Here is a 21,775-nt window from a genome sequence, read left to right on the forward strand (position 1 = left end):
AGATGAGACAAAAATGTTAATATGTCCCTTGAAGGGGTGGGAGGTTACCGTGGTTACGTGACTCGAGAGCTTGACTAATAGCCGCGTTGTCTAGCAGTTGAAACTCAAACATTGAAAAACTATGTTTTTGGACAAAACAATGTAAATAGCCAAGAAACACAGGGATAAAATCTCACTAAAGTAAACATTTGTTTCAAGAAAATTAGCTATTTATGTGCACAGTCCCTAGCCAGGCTGTGTTGCAGCTGGAGGTAGAATAGGTTATAGGATTTGTAGTTTATTTTACTTTGTGCGATTAATTTACCAGCTATGTAACTTTGCTATAAATGTGATCGAACTTCAATATTTTTTATATACAAATGCGAGTGATACTGGCATTGTGGAGCCCTGATCACCTGACAACGTGGCTGGTGAAATGGGCGTCTTGTCCACCAATGCAAAAATCGACCCGCAATTGGCAGGTGTTAATTTTACGCCCCGTATTATTATTATCATTCGTCATTTAGGCCTACAGTGAACATGTGTTTTGCATAACTCACAACCTATACTATACTTGTGAGAAACAAGTTTTTGTTTATTTAATTCCATTTGAGTTGTCAATTTATTAGTCTTTTGTTTGAAACGCTGCTGTCAATGTTGAGTAAGGACGTGCAACTGATTATGCATATAAGTAGGACTAGTCTACATCTGCACGTAGGCCTATATACAGTTGAAGTCGGAAGTTTACATACACCTTAGCCAAATACATTTAAACTCAGTTTTTCACAATTCCTGACATTTAATCCTAGTAAAAAGTCTTTGTTTTAGGTCAGTTAGGATCACCACTTTATTTTAAGAATGTGAAATAATAAGAATAATAGTAGAGAACGATTTATTTCAGCTTTTATTTCTTTCATCGCATCCCCAGTGGCTCAGGTTTACATACACTCAATTAGTATTTGGTAGCATTGCCTTTACTTTTTTTAAACTTGGGTCAAATGTTTCGGGTAGCCTTCCACAAGCTTCCCACAATAAGTTGGGTGAATTTTGGCCCATTCCTCCTGACAGAGCTGGTGTAACTGAGTCAGGTTTGTAGGCCTCCTTGCTCACACACGCTTTTTCAGTTCTGCCCACAAATCTTCTATAGGATTGGGGTCAGGGCTTTGTGATGGCCACTCCAATACCTTGACTTTGTTGTCCTTAAGCCATTTTGCCACAAGTTTGGAAGTATGCTTGGGGTCATTGTCCATTTGGAAGACCCATTTGCGAGTAAGTTTCAACTTCCTGACTGATTTCTTGAGATGTTTCTTCAATATATCCACAACATTTTCCTCCCTCGTGAAGCCATCTATTTTGTGATTTGCGCCAGTCCCTCACAACATGATGCTGCCACTCCCGTGCTTCACGGTTGGGATGGTGTTCTTTGGCTTGCAAGCCTCCCCCTTTTTCCTCCAAACATAACAATGGTCATTATGGCCAAACAGTTCTATTTTTCTTTCATCAGACCAGAGGACATTTCTCCAAAAAAGTACGATCTTGTCCCCATGTGCAGTTGTAAACCGTAGTCTGGCTTATTTATGGCGGTTTTGGAGCAGTGGCTTCTTCCTTGCCAAGCGGCCTTTTAGGTTATGTCGATATAGGACTCGTTTTACTGTGGATATAGATACTTTTGTACCTGTTTCCTCCAGCATCTTCACAAGGTCCTTTGCTGTTGTTCTGGGATTGATTTGCACCTTTCGCACCAAAGTACGTTCATCTCTAGGATACAGAACGCGTCTCCTTCCTGAGCAGTATGACGGCTGCGTCGTCCAATGGTGTTTATACTTGCGTACTATTGTGTACAAACAATACAAATACATCCATAGGTACACCTCCTATTGACTCAAATTATGTCAATTAGCCTATCAGAAGCTTAGAAAGCCATGACATAATTTTCTGGAATTTTCCAAGCTGTTTAAAGGCACAGTCAACTTAGTGTATGTAAACTTCTGACCCACTGGATTTGTGATAGTGAATTATAATTGAAATAATCTGTCTGTAAACAATAGTTGGGAAAATTACATCTGTCGTGCACAAAGTAGATGTCCTAACCGACTTGCCACACGAAATTTGTGGAGTGGTTGAACAACGAGTTTTAATGACTCCAACATAAGTGTATGTAAACTTCCGACTTCAACTGTATGTGCCCATTTGGGGATGTCTGATACTATTTCTGATTGTCTTAACTCGCCACCACTAATGAGCAGTGGAGCTTCCCAAAGTAATTTTTCTTTACCTCAAACAGCAAGTGAAGTAAGTCTGTTTTCAGATAGTTCCTCAAATTATTTTAACAATATTTCCAGTTCTCTCCCTTTCGATAGCCACTTCATACGAAAGGGGAAAATGTAATGCTCTGATCCAGAGGAGACGTCATAAAATACCTGATTACTTCTTGTCCCTTGTACAAATAGCCTACAGCTGTGTCTGTCCCGAGTTCACTGGCTAGGCGAACTCTGAGAGCCCAGAATATTTTACACAATGTTTCAAGTTTGCTAGCGCGAGTTTCGGCGACCCAGTTGATAGTTGATGCAATATATCAAGTTTGTGGCTACGCATGGCCTGCCTGCAAATGTGATTTATAGGATATTTATTTTTATCAGGATATTTTCTACCTGCAGGCTGCAATGCTTTAATGTTTTGGTTTTATGTAGGCTATTTTTACATAGTTGGCAATGGCATTAAGTTACATTTAGATTTATATTGAATGTAGATTAACCAAAGGCTATTATAAAAGAAATTAAACTGTTCCACGAAAATGTGCATATGAAAATCCTAACTGTCACTCAGATGGGTAGAAATGGTAAGATAAATTGGCACTCCAAATTGAAAAGGTTGCCGCTGGTGTAGCCTATTACCATCAAATTCAGACGCATAATGGAAGAATCTGTGAAGGCCAGCAGCAGCAAGAGGATGGTCGGGAACAGGTTATTCTTCTGGTTAGTCTCTCTCGATCTCTGGCTCATTTGTGTGTCTTAATTATTTCATCAAAAGTAAAGTACATATAGCCTAGATGATTTGATTAATACACATAGGGTGTGTCTATATATGTAAAAAAATACGCATTTGAAAATTACGACCAATCGATTGGAAAAGACTGTTCTTGGTCGACCAATATTTTTTTTTAGTTGGGGACAGCCCTAGTAGAAATGCAGGAAATTAGCTTTAGATGTCCCAATGCCTCCCTTATTTTTGGACAATATGTTAAATTAATGTCAATAGAAAATGGAGCTTTCAATAGATTTTATCTTTTTAAATTAGGAACTAAATAGGGTGTCCACCCACTCTGCCCAAATTGTAGGGTGTCCACCCGGTCTGCCCAGAGTGGGTGAAAACGCACTTTGGTGATGAAATTTCACTTCCTTATAAAATCGATTTTACCAAGACAAATATGATTGTTCATGTTCTGAATTGTTCAGTGTGGTCTTTCTCTAACATATCATTAACATTATATGCAAAAAGTCAGATTTTGTAACCTAATACATCCGATAATCCCTGTCACTTAGCCTTCATTCAGCCTGTCACTTAGCCTTCATTCAGCCTGTCACTTAGCCTTCATTCAGCCTGTCACTTAGCCTTCATTCAGCCTGTCAGGTAGCCTTCATTCAGCCTGTCAGGTAGCCTTCATGCAGCCTGTCAGGTAGCCTTCATGCAGCCTGTCAGGTAGCCTTCATGCAGCCTGTCAGGTAGCCTTCATGCAGCCTGTCAGGTAGCCTTCATGCAGCCTGTCAGGTAGCCTTCATGCAGCCTGTCAGGTAGCCTTCATTCAGCCTGTCAGGTAGCCTTCATTCAGCCTGTCAGGTAGGCTTCATGCAGCCTGTCAGGTAGCCTTCATGCAGCCTGTCAGGTAGCCTTCATGCAGCCTGTCAGGTAGCCTTCATGCAGCCTGTCAGGTAGCCTTCATGCAGCCTGTCAGGTAGCCTTCATTCAGCCTGTCAGGTAGCCTTCATTCAGCCTGTCAGGTAGGCTTGATGCTGTGTGCAATTGTTTGTCCACTTTTTTTTTCTCTGGCCTCTCATTTTGGCCGTCGTGCAAGGGTAAAAACTCAAACTTTTGAACGGATTATGATAGAAACATGAAGTTTGGACCATTGGTTTTCTTAGGGGATTATCTACACAATTAACATTAGTTTACTCATTGGTCAAAATATGAGTTTTGATTGGACACCCTCAACCAAACTCTAAACCTTTTAACCATTACAGTTTGGAGCAGCTGACTGTTCTGAGTGAGGTGATGTGTTGTATCTGAATCTGTCTTGTTGTCCTCTGCTCTGTCTCTACAGTGTTGAGTTTGTGACCATCAGTCCTGACGGGTTCCGCTACCGCTCCCAGATGTTCCCCACAGTTAACGGACTGTTCCGCTGGTTCAAAGACCACTTCCAGGAACCGGTACCAGGTATGAGTGTCGTTCCACGAGTAGAATACATTTTGGGTAGTGTAACTTGATTTTAAAAAATTATTTAAAAAACTTAATTTCACCTAATGTTAACATTCTGTCATGTTTTCCCATCTCAAGGGTTTTAAATGAAATAAAATACTATAGAAAGTGCTAGGGTTGGGCCGTATCCAGATTTTCATATTGTCATACCGTCCTACTCATCACGGTATTTACGGTATTAGCGTTTTAGTACACAAGGGGGGGGGTAAACCGCAAAAAAAATGAAATATTACCAGAATGCTAACAAAATTAGCACAAGTAATGGCGCATTTCCATGGAGGCTGCTAGCTAAATATGCTAACAAGTGCAAACAAAAATAAACTAATTGCAAAGATAAAGGCTAATAAAGTTACAGAAGTATAGGTAGTAGTTACCGAATGTCATTTTTGGTGAATTTGGACATTTTACATGCGAATGTGAACGAGAGACAATGTGCCAATAACCAAGTTTTGATGCATGGAAGAAGAGCACTGGCTCTGAAGCAGCATGTGCACACACTATCTGTGTTGAGTCGCTAGGGCAACGGCCCTGCCAGCTCTGCTTGGAGAAGAGGGGGGAGGAGCAGACTGAGGGTCTGAGAATGGAAAGGAGATAAATCTAAAATAGCAGTGGCAACTGTACAGATTACTCACTCAAAGCGCTATGACTTCTCAAACACCCAGAAAGCTAAATATGATATGATATGATGCTCCATCTCATTAATTCAGCCACTTACTTAGCCAACTAGGAAGTTAAACCAAATACACAGCTGTACTCACCAGCTCCTGCTTTCTCCCATTGTTCTATTTATAAACAAACACATGACTGGCTCAACTGTTCTGGGGAACTACAGTTAGCTTCATAATGTAAAATAATGTGACCGGTGAAATGAAGAACGCAGTCTGCTTTATCTCCTAACATATAGCACAAGTTGACTGCAGGTATTAACTTAAGTACCTACTGTTAGGTTCTAAATATCAGAGTAAGAACTCGACAGACACTGCAAGTTTAAACCAAGTTTATTCATCCCAAAGGATCGAACAGCTGAACCGACAAAGTCATGGTTCCACCAGTGGTGGTATACATACCCCAATTTGGGTGGAGTCTCCTCCTCCTTGCTAAACATTGCATCTCTATTGCTAGGCAGGAAACTAAGTGATACGGGCAATAAACTGTTCCTTCTCCCTTAACGTGACCTGACCTCGACCCCCTTCATCACGAATCCACGGCTCGCTCCCCTTATCAGTGCCTGCCACGTGATCGTTTTCCCTACGCTCAGTACATTCCAAGCTTAATTGCACCCACTATATACCTTCCTCCTACAGATAACCATTAAGAGGCTAATGATACATTTTACCAGTTTCAAATCTGAAAATGAGAGAGTTGGACAGCAAAATCAGAGAATTGGAGAGGGAAGCTTTTTTGGATAACCCAGAAGTAAACAAGGAATTATTAAAAGCTCAGTAATATTAAGCTGATCCACCCCTTTAAAAAATAAAAAAGAATTTAACCTCAGTATGCAGAACTTTCCACCTCAAAGGCTGCAAACAGCTTAACGAGGCTGAAACAGTCTATGATCAAGGTGAAAAACCTGGTAAATTGCTGGCTTGGCACATTAAGTTAAATGCAGACAGAGCCATTAATGCAGTTTATGATTTACAAGGACAATTATCAATGGATCCTGTAGAAATAAACCCAACATTTGTGGATATGATAGTATCCACAAATGGGGCGGCAGGTAGCCTAGTGGTTAGAGCGTTGGGCCAGTAACCAAAAGGTTGCAGGATCGAATCCTTGAGCTGACAAGGTAAAAATCTGTCGTTCTGCCCCTGAACAAGGCAGTTAACCCACTGTTCCCCAGTAGGCCGTCATTGTAATAAGAATTTGTTCTTAACTGACTTGCCTAGTTAAATAAAGGTTAAATAAAAAATAATAAGAAGAATTGCTTCCTGCTACAACACACTTTAAAACAAAATTTTTACAATGAGATGCCGCACATTGACAACTCAAGTCGCTCTGAAAAAAGGGCCTTCTGATTAGTCTTCTTACCTAATGAAAGCCTATAGCCGACATAACAAAACAATACCTTTACATTCAATATTGTTTAGGTAATCAAATAGTTGAATTGAAACTTAAATAATTCCCAGAATCAAATTAAGTAATTATTTAATTTAGTAGGCTATAGCCTAGGCTAATCAAACTTGACATGGCCTGTGTATGGTCTAAATGAACGAAATTCTGAATTAATGTAATTATTAACTGATAATAAACCGAATTAGCCTATCATAAACAAATACCTGTTTGCACTTTAAGCTACTGGGTTGTTGTCCTTGTCCACAATGACTCTGAAATCCTTCCAAACCAAACAGGGATTTCACCTGTTTCCACGATGGTGTATTTCATAACCTTTTTATTTCTACAGTTAGGCCTATGTTAGACATTTTCGGGTGAGCTATGCTAGCCAGGAAAAGTACACTTGGAGGTGGGGTGAAACAAGTTTCAGCACCACATAAAAAAATGGACAGTTCCTTGATCCACTGCTTGCGTGGCTGGTAGCCTATATGTCTGGAATTCGCATCAAAACAAGCTCCTGGATTTGTAAAAAAAATGAGCCGACCCGCAGGTTGAAAGAATATTTCCATTTGAGGGTCAACCGTGGGGAATAGTGGGTATCCAACCCGATGCAGGGCGCTCTCACATACACCGCCCCTCTCCCGCTGCAGCGTCAGCGTCTCTACCTCGCACAGGCTAGGCTCAGGTTAAAAACAAACATATTTCAAATAATTTCATGATACTATTTGAATAGTGTCATTATTTCAAATGCTCTACTTTATTGTGCTATTTTGGATTTTATTGGTTGTATTTTTGTCTTCAGGCATCACCCCCAGCAGTAGTAGTCGAACACGGACACCTGCCTCTGTCAACGCTACACCAGCTAACATCAACATCGCAGGTCAGTCTCTCACACACACACACACACACACACACCAGAAATGTTGAATTTGAAAATCTATTTTTTTTGTGTTCTATCCAAACAAAGATAAGCTATAGAGTAGAGGTCAACCGATTAATCGGAATGGCCAATTTAATTAGTGCCGATTTTTCAAATTTTCATAACAATCGGTAATCTGCATTTTTGGACACCGATCATGGCCGATTACATTGCACTTCATGAGGAGACTGCGTGGCAGGCTTGACTACCTGTTATGCGAGTGCAGCAAGGAGCCACTGTAAGGTGCTAGCTAGCATTAAACGTATCTCATAAAAACAGTCAATCTTAACATAATCACTAGTTAACTACACATGGATGATGATATTACTAGTTTATCTAGCTTGTCCTGCGTTGCATATAATCGATGCGGTGCCTGTTAATATCATTGAATCATAGCCTACTTCGCCAAATGGGTGATTTAACAAGCGCATTCGCGAAAAAAGCACTGTTGTTGCACCAATGTGTACCTAACCATAAACATCAATGCCTTTCTTAAAATCAATACAAAAGTATATATTTTTAAACCTGCATATTTAGTTAATATTGCCTGCTAACATGAATTTCTTTACAATAGGGAAATTGTCACTTCTTTTGCGTTCTGTGCAACAGAGTCAGGGTATATGCAGCAGTTTGGGCCGCCTGGCTCGTTGCGAACTGTGTGAAGACTATTTCTTCCTAACAAAGACAGCCAACTTCGCCAAACGGGGGATGATTTAACAAAAGCGCATTTGCGGAAAAAAGCACAATCGTTGCACGAATGTACCTAACCATAAACATCAATGCCTTTCTTAAAATCAATACACAGAAGTATATATTTTTAAACCTGCATATTTAGTTAAAAGAAATTCAGGTTAGCAGGCAATATTAAACAAAGTAAATTGTGTCACTTCTCTTGCGTTCATTGCACGCAGAGTCAGGGTACATGCAGCAGTTTGGGCCGCCTGGCTTGTTGCGAACTAATTTGCCAGAATTTTTCGTAATTATAACATAACATTGAAGGTTGTGCAATATTTAGACTTATGGATGCCACCCGGTACAAACGGTTCCGTATTTCACTGAAAGAATAAACGTTTTCGAATTGATAGTTTCCGGATTTGACCATATTAATGACCTACGGCTCGTATTTCTGTGTGTTATTATAAGTAAGTCTATGATTTGATAGAGCAGTCTGACTGAGCGGTGGTAGGCAGTTTATGTTTATGACTTCAAGCCTATCAACTCCCGAGATTAGGCTGGCAATACTAAAGTACCTATTAGAACATCCAAAGGTATATGAAATACAAATGGTATAGAGAGAAATAGTCCTGTAATAACTACAACCTAAAACTTCTTACCTGGGAATATTAAAGACTCATGTTAAAAGGAACCACCAGCTTTCATATGTTCTCATGTTCTGAGCAAGGAACTTAAATGTTAGCTTTTTTACATGGCACATATTGCACTTTTACTTTCACCAACACTTTGTTTTTGCATTATTTAAACCAAATTGAACATATTTCATTATTTATTTGAGACTAAATAGATTTTATTGATGTATTATATTAAGTTAAAATAAGTGTTCATTGTTCATTAAGTATTGTTGTAATATTGTCATTATTACAAATATATATATATATATATATATATATTATATATATAAAACGGCCGATTAATCGGTATCCGTTTTTTTTGGTCCTCCAATAATCGGTATCGGCGTTGAAAAATCATAATCGGTCAACCTCTACAATAGAGTTAAAGTATTTCTGACTGTTCTCTCTCTCTCCATCCCTCCTTCCTGCCCTCCCCCTACATATCGCTCTCTTCTCTCGGTCTCTGTCTTTCAGACCTGACGCGAGCTGTCAACGCTCTCCCGCGGAACATGACCTCTCAGATGTTCAGTGCCATCGCCGCGGTGACAGGGCAGGGCCAGGGCCAGAATGCCAACACCACGCCCGCCCAGTGGGACTCCAGCCAATACGGTTACACCGGGGGCAGCAGCGGGGGTGGGGGAGGCAACACCTCAGCCTATCACGTGAGTTCTTTTTTGTTTTGGGTTTATAGCACTAAACATTTTTTTTCTCCCAATGATCCAATAGCTTTGTATTATATTAGGGTATAATTAAGGTAACTCGCCTCATCCACTGCCAGTGTGTAGCACCCACCTCAGTAACACTAAGGAAGCTTGTTGTCGCAGAAAGTTTATCAAACATGGACCATAATCACATTGGAGAGATGAAAACCGAAATAGTGAAATATTAAAAGTGTAATGTTCACTTTTTTTACTGATGTTTGCCACATATCAGTTGATTGACTGATTGATTTACCGATTGATTCATTTGCAGGTATTTGCAACGCCCCAGCAGCCGATGTCGACGCCCATGATGACCCCCAGCTACTCGTACACCACCCCCAGCCAGCAGACCATGGGTACGCCCCAGTACCCCTCCTCCACCCCCTTGTCCTCCCACGGACACACACAGAGCAGCCAAAGGCAGGGCCACAGCAGCAGCAACAGTCACCATGGACACTCGTCCAACACACCTTCCTCCTCCACCTCTTCCAGAGGACGCACGCCGCAGCAGCCTAAGTAAGTAGATATGGGGAGTGTGTGTGTGTGGTTTAGTTGGATGTGTGGTCATGTGTGTATAAGATGGAGTTTAAATTGTGTTCTAAGCCAAATTCCAAATGATGTGCCCCCAGCCTCAAGGTTTGGAGTTTTGCACCCCATTCTCTTGACAGAGAGCTAGATAGCACGGATAGCACTGCACCGTCGAAGCTGCCCTGTACCTAACCTAGCCCTCTAAAAGACTACAACATCCAAACTGGAAAGCCTACAACATCCAGACTGCCCTGTACTTAACCCAGCCCTCTATAATACTTTTTACCCCTCTTGTTTATCATTATTTAAACATTTCTCATTGAGACCAAGGCCAAAAGGGAGCCCTGCATGTACACAATCATACAATTTTACATTTCCAAAACATCCAACTTTAGAGAGTTCTGGAGATCATTCCACAAGTAAGGTGTTAAAAAAACGAAACGCAGATTTACCCAACTCAGTGGAAACCAAAAGGATCTCTAGAGTTAGCCATTATTTTCATATTTTATTCATTCAGCAGACGCTTGTTTGTCTGAGACTGGGTCTGGTAGCTCGGACTTCGCTGGGTTAACAATGAAGTAAGGTATGGCAGAAGTTTGTGCAAGAGGGTCCCCGCAATTGTCCCCATGTTGGGGAATAAGAGATTTGACATAAAATATGTCACCAATTACTGTTCCAAACAATCTGATCATTCACCTAATGGTGGCGTTCTAAACAATTCCCATAGGAATTTCAAAAGCGCAGGTCTTGCGCAACGTGCCATGCCTTCATTTTTTGTCTTACATAAATTATATACATATGAGGCGAGAACTGAAGTCTCTACCTATCCATTAATGTACATACAGTGGAAACTGCATGTGATCTTCAGACCCCTTGACTTTTTCCATGTTTTGTTACTTTACAGCCTTGTCCTAAAATGGATTGAATTTTTTTCCCCCTCATCAATCTACACATAATACTCCATAATGACAAAGCAAAAACAGTTTTTGATATTTTGGCAAATTTATAAATGATTTAAAAAACTATGACATTTACATAAGTATTCAGACCCTTTACTCAGTACTTTGGTGAAGCACCTTTGGCAGCGATTACAGCCTCGCGTCGTCTTTGGTATGACACCACAAGCTTGGCACGCCTGTTTTGGAGGAGTTTCTCTACGATTCTTCTTTGCTGATCCTCTCAAGCTCTCTTCACTGACACTCCTGCGTTGTCTTGGCTGTGGACTTAGGGACGTTGTCCTGTTGGAAGGTGAACCTTTGGAGCAGGTTTTCATCAAGGATCTCTCAGTATCTTTCCCTCAATCCCGACTAGTCTCCCAGTCCCTGCTGCTGAAAAACATCCCCACAGCATGATGCTGCCACCACCATGCTTCACTGTAGGGACGGTGCCAGGTTTCCTCCAGACATGACTTTGGCATTCAGGCCAAAGAGTTCAATCTTGGTTTTCATCAGACCAGAGAATCTTGTCAGAGTCCTTAATGTGCCTTTTTGGCAAACTCCAAGCGGGTTGTCATGTGCCTTTTACTGAGGAGTGGCTTCCTTCTGGCCACTAACATTAAGGCCTGATTGGTGGAGTGCTGCAGAGATGATTGTCTTTCTGGAAGGTTTTCCCATCTCCAAGGAGGAACTCTGGAGCTCTGTCAGAGTGACCATCAGGTTCTTGGTAACCTCGCTGACCATGGCCCTTCTCCCCAGATTTCTCAGTTTGTGTGGGTGGACAGCTCTAGGAAAGAGTCTTGGTGGTTCAAAACTTCTTCCATTTAACAATGATGGAGGCCACTGTGTTCACGGAGACCTTCAATGCTGCAGAGATGTTTTGGTACCCTTCCCTAGATCTGTGGCTCGACGCAATCCTGCTTCGGATCTCTATTCCTTCGACCTCGTGGCCGAGTTTTTGCTCTGACATACACTGTCAACTGTGGGACCTTTTATATAGGTCGAAGGAAAACATTTTGAATCTCATAGCAAAGGGTGTGAATACATTTTCAGTCACCTTGTCTGAAGGACAAGTGGATGAACAGGTTCATGTCAAGCCCTACATGTTTATTTTCAAAATGGAATCATGGAATGTAGGCCTACATTGAACACCACACATTTGCTGCCTGAATGATAGAACCGCTATTAACATGTTATGGGATTTGTCTCCATTGTTTTTGATGGTAGGCCACTCTGGTAGGCCTACATTATGATCAAGTAGCCTACATGGCCACTGTTAGAACTGTAACTTAAAGCGTGTACAGTCTGTGTTCACAGTAAACGCGCGCCTGAAGCTGCACAGAATTTTCTCAATGTTCAAGTTTGCGCTCAGCAGACCTGAAATTTGCTCAGTGCCGGATTTTTTGTTGTTGAGGGAACATTGGTTGGGGGTACTCGAGGACCAGGGTTGAGAAACACTGAGCTAGATCAACAGTGCATGTGGAGAATGCATACAAGGTAATGTAGATGGAGAAAGAAATGCATTGCTTTACAATGACCATTAGGGTGTACCATTTCCATGCCTATTTTGCCATACTCTATGAATATGACCACAGGACATGATTTATGGCCTTTGTATGACATTGCCAGCAGTAAGGTTTGAGTTCGATTTCCAAAAAGACATGGAAGGTAGCTTTCAAATTATATGTCCCTTTGTTTTTCGGGGGGGGGGGGTCCCAAAGTTGCTGGACACGGTACTTGATTTAACAACCACTCGTTAACCACAGGTTAACTAACTCATCAATTTACTTTTTGAAAGACGGCTTTTTGTCAATCCAGACACCCAGATATTTAGAGGCGGGGACACAAACAATGTGGGCACCATCCAATGTACTTATTCATAAATCGTCAGATACATTTTTAAGTGTTTTTGGGAAATAATATATGCTTAGTTTTACACGTATTAAGTACCAATTTCGGTTCAACAAAGTCTTACTGCAAGGCAAAAAAAGGCAGATTGTAGTTCTGAAAGAGCCTTGTCAACGAAAGGAGCAACAGAATACACAACCGTATCGTCCGCATACAATTGGAGGCTACAATTTCTTACAGACGAACCAATATTGTTTATATAGATAGTAAAAAGTACAGGGCCCAAATTCTGCCCTTGGGGGACACCTGGCAACACCATCAGAATAAACACATTGTCTTGTATGTCAGGTAGTTTTCAAACCAATTGCAGGTAGCCTGACCCAGGCCAATTTCAGACAGTCTACAAATTAATAAGGAATGGTCAACAGTGTCGAAAGCCATCATACAGGTCTATGAAAAGGGCAGCACAATGCTGCCTTTTGTCCATGCAATTTACTATGTCATTTATCATCAAAGAAGCAGCAGATGTAGTGACTTGGCCTGAAACCAGACCGATGGACACATTTGAAGCTAGAAAGGATGGACACATTTGAGTGAGATCGGGCAGTAAATATTCATGTCAGAGCGGTCACCACCTTTGTGGAGAGGGGGCACATGCTTCCAGACCCTACAGATAGCACCTGAGATAATTGTCAGCTTAAAAATGTGTCCATGATTCCACAATTAGAGGAGCAGAAAGCTGCGGCAAGAAAGGATCAAGCAAATCAGCCCCACCACAGAAAAATGCTCATTTTCGCTTATGATGACATCTATAACCAAAAGCAAAAAACACTTGGGGATAGGGATATTTAGAGAACATGATGCCACGAGTTAATTTCAAATATATAGCCACCCCTCCCCCTGTTTGGTCTGTCACACCTGAAGATGTTGTAATTAGCACTGTCAATATCCTTATGTGGGTCTCTGAGAACCAGAATATCCCGGCTCATGTCATGCACCCAGATATCAAGGAGGCCCAAACTTTGTATGCTGAAATGTAACCAGGGTTCTAAAGTGGGACAAAATATTTAGCTGTGTGACCAGGCGTTTTATTTTTGGAGTGCTGTGCGACTATGAAAAATATCTTGCATATGATAGTTGTACTAATGATAAGGCTTCGCTGTACCATTGTTTCCAAGTGCCCTAGAGAAACAAGCCAGTGCAGATTCATTAGTGTCATGGTTGCACCATTACTACAGCAAAACCGCCTTGTTTCTAGCTCAACCAGGTCAAAAGATCTAACTCATATTACCGGCACTATATTTGTATCTTCCTATATCACATCGCCGGGACCACCTTTTACATTCGTAAGCCATGTCGTAAAACTGTTCTAAAACTACTTGCACATTGACGTCGTAAACCATCTGCCCCTGTACCTAACCCAGCCTTATAGAACACTACATCGTCCAAGCTGCTTTATAATGAACCCAGCTCTCTAAAACACTACAACCATCCAAGCTGCCCTGTACTTAACCCCACCTTCTACTCTGTCTCCCCCTGCAGGTCGAGCGGCAGCACGGCGGTGGACTGGGCCAAGATGGCGGAGCAGTGGCTCCAGGACAAGGAGGCGGAGAGGAAGAAGCAGAAGACCCCCAGGATGACCCCACGGCCTTCCCCCAGCCCCATGATCGAGAGCACCCCAATGTCCATCGCTGGAGACGCAACACCCCTTCTGGACGAGATGGACCGATAGAACCCCCTTATCCCACTCCTTCCGAATATACCACTCACTCTCATCAACTCATCCTTCCATCTGTACGCCTGCCTGCCCTCTTAAAATGGACCCATGCCTTTCAGATTCCTCTCCTCCTAGCCCACTAGCTAACCCTCCTTACCCACTCCTTGTGTCCCATTGGAATCTGTTTCTAGCTACTGTGTATCTAGCCATGATTTTCTCCCGGCACATCTCTTCGTCAGTCTATCACTCACTCTTTCCTCACTCTTTTTTTTGCCAGCCACATCATCCAGTATTATATTTAGTAAGGATATTAACACTGTCAGGCAGGCAGAGAGTCGACACCAAACACTTGAAAGAAACCGCTGACAGACGGAGTTATAGGACATGGACCTAATGGAGAAATTGATTCTCAGACAACCTTTCTTCTTTTCTTTTCCCTTTAATAACATGCGATAGGGTATGCTGTACTTCATTTTTTCGCTTTGATTTTTAAAGAAAAATCATTTTTAAAAGATTAGGAGATGCTGACGAAAGGGTCCGATCGGTTGGCGGGTTGTTATGTAACGTTCCTTCGGCTGTGTAGACCCGCCCCTCGCCACCCTGGTGATCAGTGGGTTGTGGCGGGAGGCAGCCGAACTAGCATTTTCGCAGAGCCAGTCAGGAAGCTTGTCTGCGTTTTCGTATTGATGCCTCGGAACTAATAAAGACGCTGTTTTCAGTGTGAACCCTAACTCTGGACTGTACACACATTGTCTGTCAAACCTATGCTTATGCATATGAGTCTGGTGTTGATCCCCCCCAAAAAAATTGCTATTGAATATTAAGAGCTCTGTCCTTATTTCAACTAATATGTGGTGGATGAAACCTTGGGGAAATGTGATGATGGGAATGATTGAAACATTAGATTTACCCTTGTCCTCTTCCATCCAAACCCTACTGGTTAGTCATTGTTGCATTCATTGTACCAACCCAGACTTGAATGGTTTGTTTTAACACAGACAGACGGACACAGGGATGTAACATGGTTTACTAGTATGTCTCTCTTTTGATCTGTCTCTTTGGGAGACCAGAGAGAGAGCTACTAGGCTTTGTTCTTGTTTCGTATTCTAACCATGAAAATAGTACTAATGGTAACCATGGTAACCGATACCATGACGACACCACAAACGAAAGGAAGTAATGATTGACAGGAGCTGACAAGACAGTAGACTCTGTTGTGTAGGGACTAGGTTTTACCTTTGAACTTTTCGTTTTGCTGTGAACTTTTTTTAGACTGCGGATTGCTTCGAATACTTTATCGTTGTCTTTAAATCATCATATGAGCATTTAAGCCTCTTTTGGGTTTTCGGGTGTTTACATCTATCCCGTTTTCATATAGTCCCTAGCCACTTCCCCCAACTCCTGCACCCTTAAAATCCACTCTTTGAAGCATGTCTACAATTTATCTTCTTAAAATCAGAACTTAAACCTAACCTTAACCACACTGCTAACCTTATTACTAAGCCTAACCTTAAATTAAGTTTTTAAGACATAGCCAATGTTGACTTTGTAGCTGTGGTAACTAGTGACAACCTGCGTGTTGTTGCTTTCATCTTCGCCGTCATTGTTTTGGTCATTGGACTATTGGCTGTAGTCCTTATCCAATCGCGTCGTAGCACTGCTCCTACTACAAGACGCACGTCGAAAATTTCGCACGCAATAAAATTATCATGACATCCGACGGGTCTGGCGAACGGAATAGCCATCAACTGGGCCTCCTTCATTCAACTGGGATGACAAAAACGAGGCGCAATTGTTTCGTGTATGCCTTGCATAAGTGACAAAAACACATCTATTGCATTCTGGGGTATTTTTTGGTGACTATATGCTCTGTCTGCAAACAGTTGATTAAGTCGCTGATATACTGTACAGGTGTGGGCTTCATTTGTGGATATGCGAGGTTATACAAGGATTACTCCTAGGATCAAAGCATATTCCACGGAGAATCCTCATTTATAAATGCTCAGGCTAATAATTGCAAATGAGGACTAATTCTCAATCAAACTGACGGGTAAAACAATGGCTTAGTCCAGGAGTATAGGTTTTATATATAGGGCTGGGAAACTGGTCCCATGTTTCTATTGGCAATATTAGTTGCTGTACCATCAGTAAACCTGTGGTTGTTGACAGTGGGAGGAGAGAAAGGAGGGATTTTGTCTCTGGTATTAATTACACTGCTGATAACCTTTTCTACCTTTTCAAACCCTTTAATAAAGTATTTGTATTAACACTGGGAGTCCCTCCCCCCAGTGTGTGTGTGTGTGTGTGTTATGTACACACAGTGTTGTTCAACACACACACACACACACACACAATATATTTATTTGCTTCTGTGTGTACAGTGGCGACCTGTCAGTCAGGGCAGGTAGGGGAGCCCCACATTTTTACCAAAACATTTTGGGGGGGTTGCCTGTTATTTTGGCGTTAATATATGTCACACATCAGTTTGCAAACAATGTAAAAATAATAATAATAAAAAAAAAAATGTTAATAAAGCTGCAAACAAATATGGTCTCTTTTTTTGCTTTGAGTAAGGCAGCTCCAAAATGCAAGTGTTTCAGCCTAGGTCAGTGCTTTCTGTGGTGGTTGCGCAGCCAGCGGAAAATACGGAGCGTAGGGGTTGGTAATGTCCTCTAGTTGCGCCATGATTGGCTCAGTGTTCTGTCACTCATGGGGACACTACGTCACCGCCAAATCTAAGGGTAAAGCTCGAAAATTCAAGCCCCTTGGGTGCTGCCATAAAGTTACAGAAGTGCCCATCCAAGAAAGCTCAAGGTCATTGGATCACTGCATATTGGCTATGCTTGAATTGCCCTGCCAATGTTCTTCTCAGACCATTATGAGATTATATTTTACAATGTTAGGTATATGATCACACTGGTAGTAGATCATTTGTTTTGTGGATAGGACGTCAAATCACGTTATGTCTACAGAAGCTGTCATTGGACTGATCATGTCAACATCATACTTTCAAAACCTTAGCTAGCAGTAATCATGAATCAAGTTGACAATCTACTGGCAAATCCTTTTTAATCCTTGCCATATGAAGAGAAATAATGAAGAGAAATGATAGATAAAACGTATCGGTGCTCATCGGCCGTTGGACATACACATTACACAAGAAGTTGGAAATTTCAAATTCAACAATGAGTGGTTTCAAATGAATCAGTGGCTAACTGCAAGCATTGCATATCAATCACAAGCCTGCTATTCAGTGGAGTGGCTGTGTGGTCCCAAATCTGGGTTTTAAGGGTCTCTTTTCCAAGCTTAAAAATGAAAAACTTTCAACATTGGCCATGCTGTCAACCCAGCATGATTTCTGTCGTTCTCAGAACTGGGAAATCTGACTTCAGTGAGTTCAAGACAACTGGGAACTCGAGGAAAAAATTACCTCTGACTGGAAAAATACGTTTTGAAGTCGGGAGCTCTGGCCTCTTTCTAGAACTACGACCTGAAGATCACTGACGTCATCATGATTCGACCTTGTTTTTTTCCCCCAAGTTCCTAGTTGTCTTGAAAACACCATGAATCCAGAAAACGGCAGAATTTGATGACAAAATTTGCCCACAAAGGACCGCCGCACCACCTTCCTGTTCAAGTGAGCACAGCACAACAAGGTGAGTCCAAAAATGTCTTATATGCTGCTGCATAAATTATGTAATATGCCATGAGATATGTATACTGTAACTAAGAAAGTAATACTAAGTTTAGGTTGTGTAGTAAGCTGTTAGTAGCCCATGTGCCTCACCCTAATTGGTATATTTTCCCTTAATTTCGCTTACTGCTCTGACTTGGTGGAGCACATGTAGCCTATAACCTGTTTAGGGAAATACATTAATTGAATATTGTAAGAGCTTTCATTGTCTGCTTATATGACCCCTTTATTAATCCTACGGTTCTGACTTGGTGTACAGAGCAGCAGGTAGCCTAGTGGTTAGAGTGTTGGGCCAGTAACCGAAAGGTTGCTGGATCGAATCCCCGAGCTGACAAGGTCAAATCTGTCGTTAACCCACTAATCCCTGGTAGGCTGTCATTGTAAATAATAATTTGTTCTTAACTGACTTGCCTAGTTAAATAGAGGTTCAATTTACACTGTAAGAATCCTGGTACATATTCCAGTCTGTGCTGGCAAAACAGTCCTGTAGCAACATGAATTGGTGCAAGTCAGTTAAGACTTGCAAAATTATATTTCACAATGTTAGGTATATGATCATATGGTAGAAGATTATTTGTTTTGTTACTTGTGAGGCGCAGCTTAGTGAGCATAATAATGAGCTTTTTTTTTACTGGACTGATGGCCTTCATCTGATGGTCAGTCTGAGGGGAAGGAGGCTGCCTCTCTCCCAACTCACCATCCCTTCTCTCCCCCGCCCGCTGCTGAGAAAAAGGGACAGTTTTCCAGCTGATGGTAACTTAAGTCACACAACGTTATTTCTGCCTCATGCACCAATTCATGTTGCTACAGGACTGTTTTGCCAGCACAGACTATAATATGTACCAGGATTCTTCAGAAGGTATTGAGGAGTACACCACAAAAGTCACTGGCTTCATAAATAAGTGCATCGATGACGTCGTCCCCACAGTGGCTGTACGTACATACCCCAATCAGAAGCCATGGTTTACAGGCAACATCTGCACTGAGATAAAGGTTAGAGCTGCCGCTTTCAAGGACCGGGACTCTGACCCGGAAGCCTATAATAAAATCCTGCTATGCCCTCCTGACGAACCAACAAACAGGCAAAGTGTCAATACAGGACTAAGATTGAATCGTATTACACCAAAATCCTGTCTCGGATTTCATGGCTTGGTTTTTTTCTTTCTGTGACATGCACTGTCAACTGTGGGACCTTAAATAGACAGGTGTGTGCCTTTCCAAATCATGTCAAATCAATTTAATTTACCACAGGTGGACTCCAATCAAGTTGTAGAAACAAACCTCAAGGATGATCAATGGAAACAGGATGCACCTGAGCTAAATTTCGAATCTCATAGCAAAGGGTTTGAATACTTATGTAAATAAGGTATTTCTGTTTTTAAATTTTTAATACATTTGCTAACATTTCTAAAATCCAGTTTTTGCTTTGTCATTATGGGTTATTGTATGTAGATTGATGAAAAACATGTATTTAATAATGCTGTAAAATAACAATGTGGGTAAAGGGAAGGGGTCTGAATACTTTCCAAATGCACTGTATATGAACTGGAATTACGCACCTCGTTCAAACCATGATAACTCTGGTCCAGCACATGCGGCCTACAAAGTTACAAGTATAGTATTCATTAGCTAAATATAAGGCTAATACTGCATTGAATTTATTATACGAAAGAGGTAGGCTAGGACCTCTATATGTATCAATCTTGATCAGGATGATCTATTTTGGATGCAATTTGAATGGAATTGAAATTTAAAGCAACGTTTAACGTCATGCTGTTCATATAAATGATTTATTTAGAAATGACCGGTTTCTCTCAGTTATTTATCCTGGGAAAAGGAAGTGGTTTTGGGCGGTAGATCTCAGTAAATTTTGGTAACCGGGTTCCCGCCATTCAACCCTAAAAGGAATACACTTTTTGGCCTAAATGCAAAGCCTTATGTTTGGGGAAAATCCAACAGAACACATTACTGAGTAACTGCCTCCTTATTTTCAAGCATGGTCGTGGCTGCATCATGTAGTGGGTATGCTTGATCCCGGCAAATACTGGGGACTTTTTTCAGGATAAAATGAAACAGGATGAAGCTAAGCACTAGCAAAATCGTAGAGTAAAATCTGCTTCAGTCTGCTTTATACCAGACACTGGGAGAGGAATCCTACAATAACCTACTGGACATATCTAGTCCAAATCTACACAGGAGTTGCTTACCAAGAAGACAGTCAAGGCTCCCTTGGCCAAGTTACAGTTTTGACTTAAATCTGCTTGAAAATGTATGGCAAGACTTGACTGAGCTTCAACAATCCAGGTATGCAAAGCTCTTATAGACTTACCCAAGAAGACTCACAGCTGTAATCGATGCCAAAGGTGTTTCTAACATGTATTGACTCAGGGAGCTGAATACTTACGCTATGACTATATTTTAGTTATTCCATTTTTATTAAGCTTGAGAAAAATATTTTAAAAATATTCCACTTTGACATTACAGAGAATTTTGTGTAGATTGTTGACAAAAAAATGACAATTAAATGCATTTTTATCCCACTTTGTAAGACACTAAAATGTGAAGAAATCAAAGGGTCTGAACACTTTTGCAAGGCACTATATATGTTTACTAGACTATCGATAAAGAAAGTTAAACACTATGATGCTTATGATTCATACTACATGGTTACATAAATTAGCTACCAGTTACTGATATATGGATCCAAGTAACGTGATTCAAATGGTTAAGTATTAGTTAATGTATTAAGTCACTTTGTGTGCCCTATAGTAAAGTGACCACTTTTCTCCCTTCCCTAATGGCTTATTATGGTTTATTATGTGTTACTTGTTTAAAATTAAGCATTATATAATCAACTTGGTGGGACATAGTGTAAAGTAAAGACTTGTCATGCTGTACAAAAATATAATCAAATGTTTATTATTAGTTGATGATCTCACATTTTCTGGAAACCACGAAGGGTAATTTCAGGATTGTAATAGTTGGACTGCATTTTCCACTTAAGTGGCCTATTGTATATGGATCTGGACAGTACATGTCACAGCCTTCTCCTCCAGGAAGCTGCAGAAGATCTTGGACTTGGATTCGTAGAACTTGTTGACGATCTTCTGGGCCTTCTGCACCCGGTACTTCTCCTGGGTGATGTTGTAATCCTCCATGTCCTTCCAGAGTTCGCAGGCGTTCTTGCGGGTTGCATCACTCTCCAGGTACTGCTGGAAGAGCCGCTTGCCAACGGGCTGCTTGACACACATGCTGTCGAAGCCGGAGTCCACCGTGGTCTTCATGTGCTCGCTCTTCTTGATGTGGGGGAGGTTGAGCTTGGCACGAAACGTCTTGTCACGCATGGTCGATGCCGCCGCGCCGTCGACACTACCACAGGCTGACACATAGGCCAAGTTGGCCACAATGTTTTGCAGACCACCCATATCCATGGCTGGACCTCCACCTAGTACATGGTAGAGGAAGAAAGGAGTTCAATCTTTTGCATTTATTTAATTGATCTAAAGGTTATGAAGAACACGCTGGTTCAATTTCCGATGTGGTATTTGTTTTCTAAACTTATCCCAACCCTTAACCCTCA

General features: G+C 41.3%; 1 protein-coding gene across 1 annotated transcript in view; it reads left to right on the top strand.

Moving 5' to 3' along the window:
• LOC129868695 (transcription elongation factor SPT6) overlaps window positions 1–17,047 on the top strand; it is a 65,591-nt gene extending 48,544 nt beyond the window's left edge. Inside the window, exons 34-38 of the mRNA XM_055942873.1 lie at window positions 4,298–4,410; window positions 7,307–7,384; window positions 9,247–9,434; window positions 9,745–9,989; window positions 14,327–17,047. Of these exons, the coding sequence (XP_055798848.1) occupies window positions 4,298–4,410; window positions 7,307–7,384; window positions 9,247–9,434; window positions 9,745–9,989; window positions 14,327–14,516 (814 nt within the window). The 3' untranslated portion in view covers window positions 14,517–17,047. The remainder of the gene's footprint in view (window positions 1–4,297; window positions 4,411–7,306; window positions 7,385–9,246; window positions 9,435–9,744; window positions 9,990–14,326) is intronic.
• The last annotated feature ends 4,728 nt before the right edge of the window (window positions 17,048–21,775 follow it).

The sequence above is a fragment of the Salvelinus fontinalis genome, chromosome 13 (assembly GCF_029448725.1).
Source record: "Salvelinus fontinalis isolate EN_2023a chromosome 13, ASM2944872v1, whole genome shotgun sequence".
Taxonomy (NCBI): domain Eukaryota; kingdom Metazoa; phylum Chordata; class Actinopteri; order Salmoniformes; family Salmonidae; genus Salvelinus; species Salvelinus fontinalis.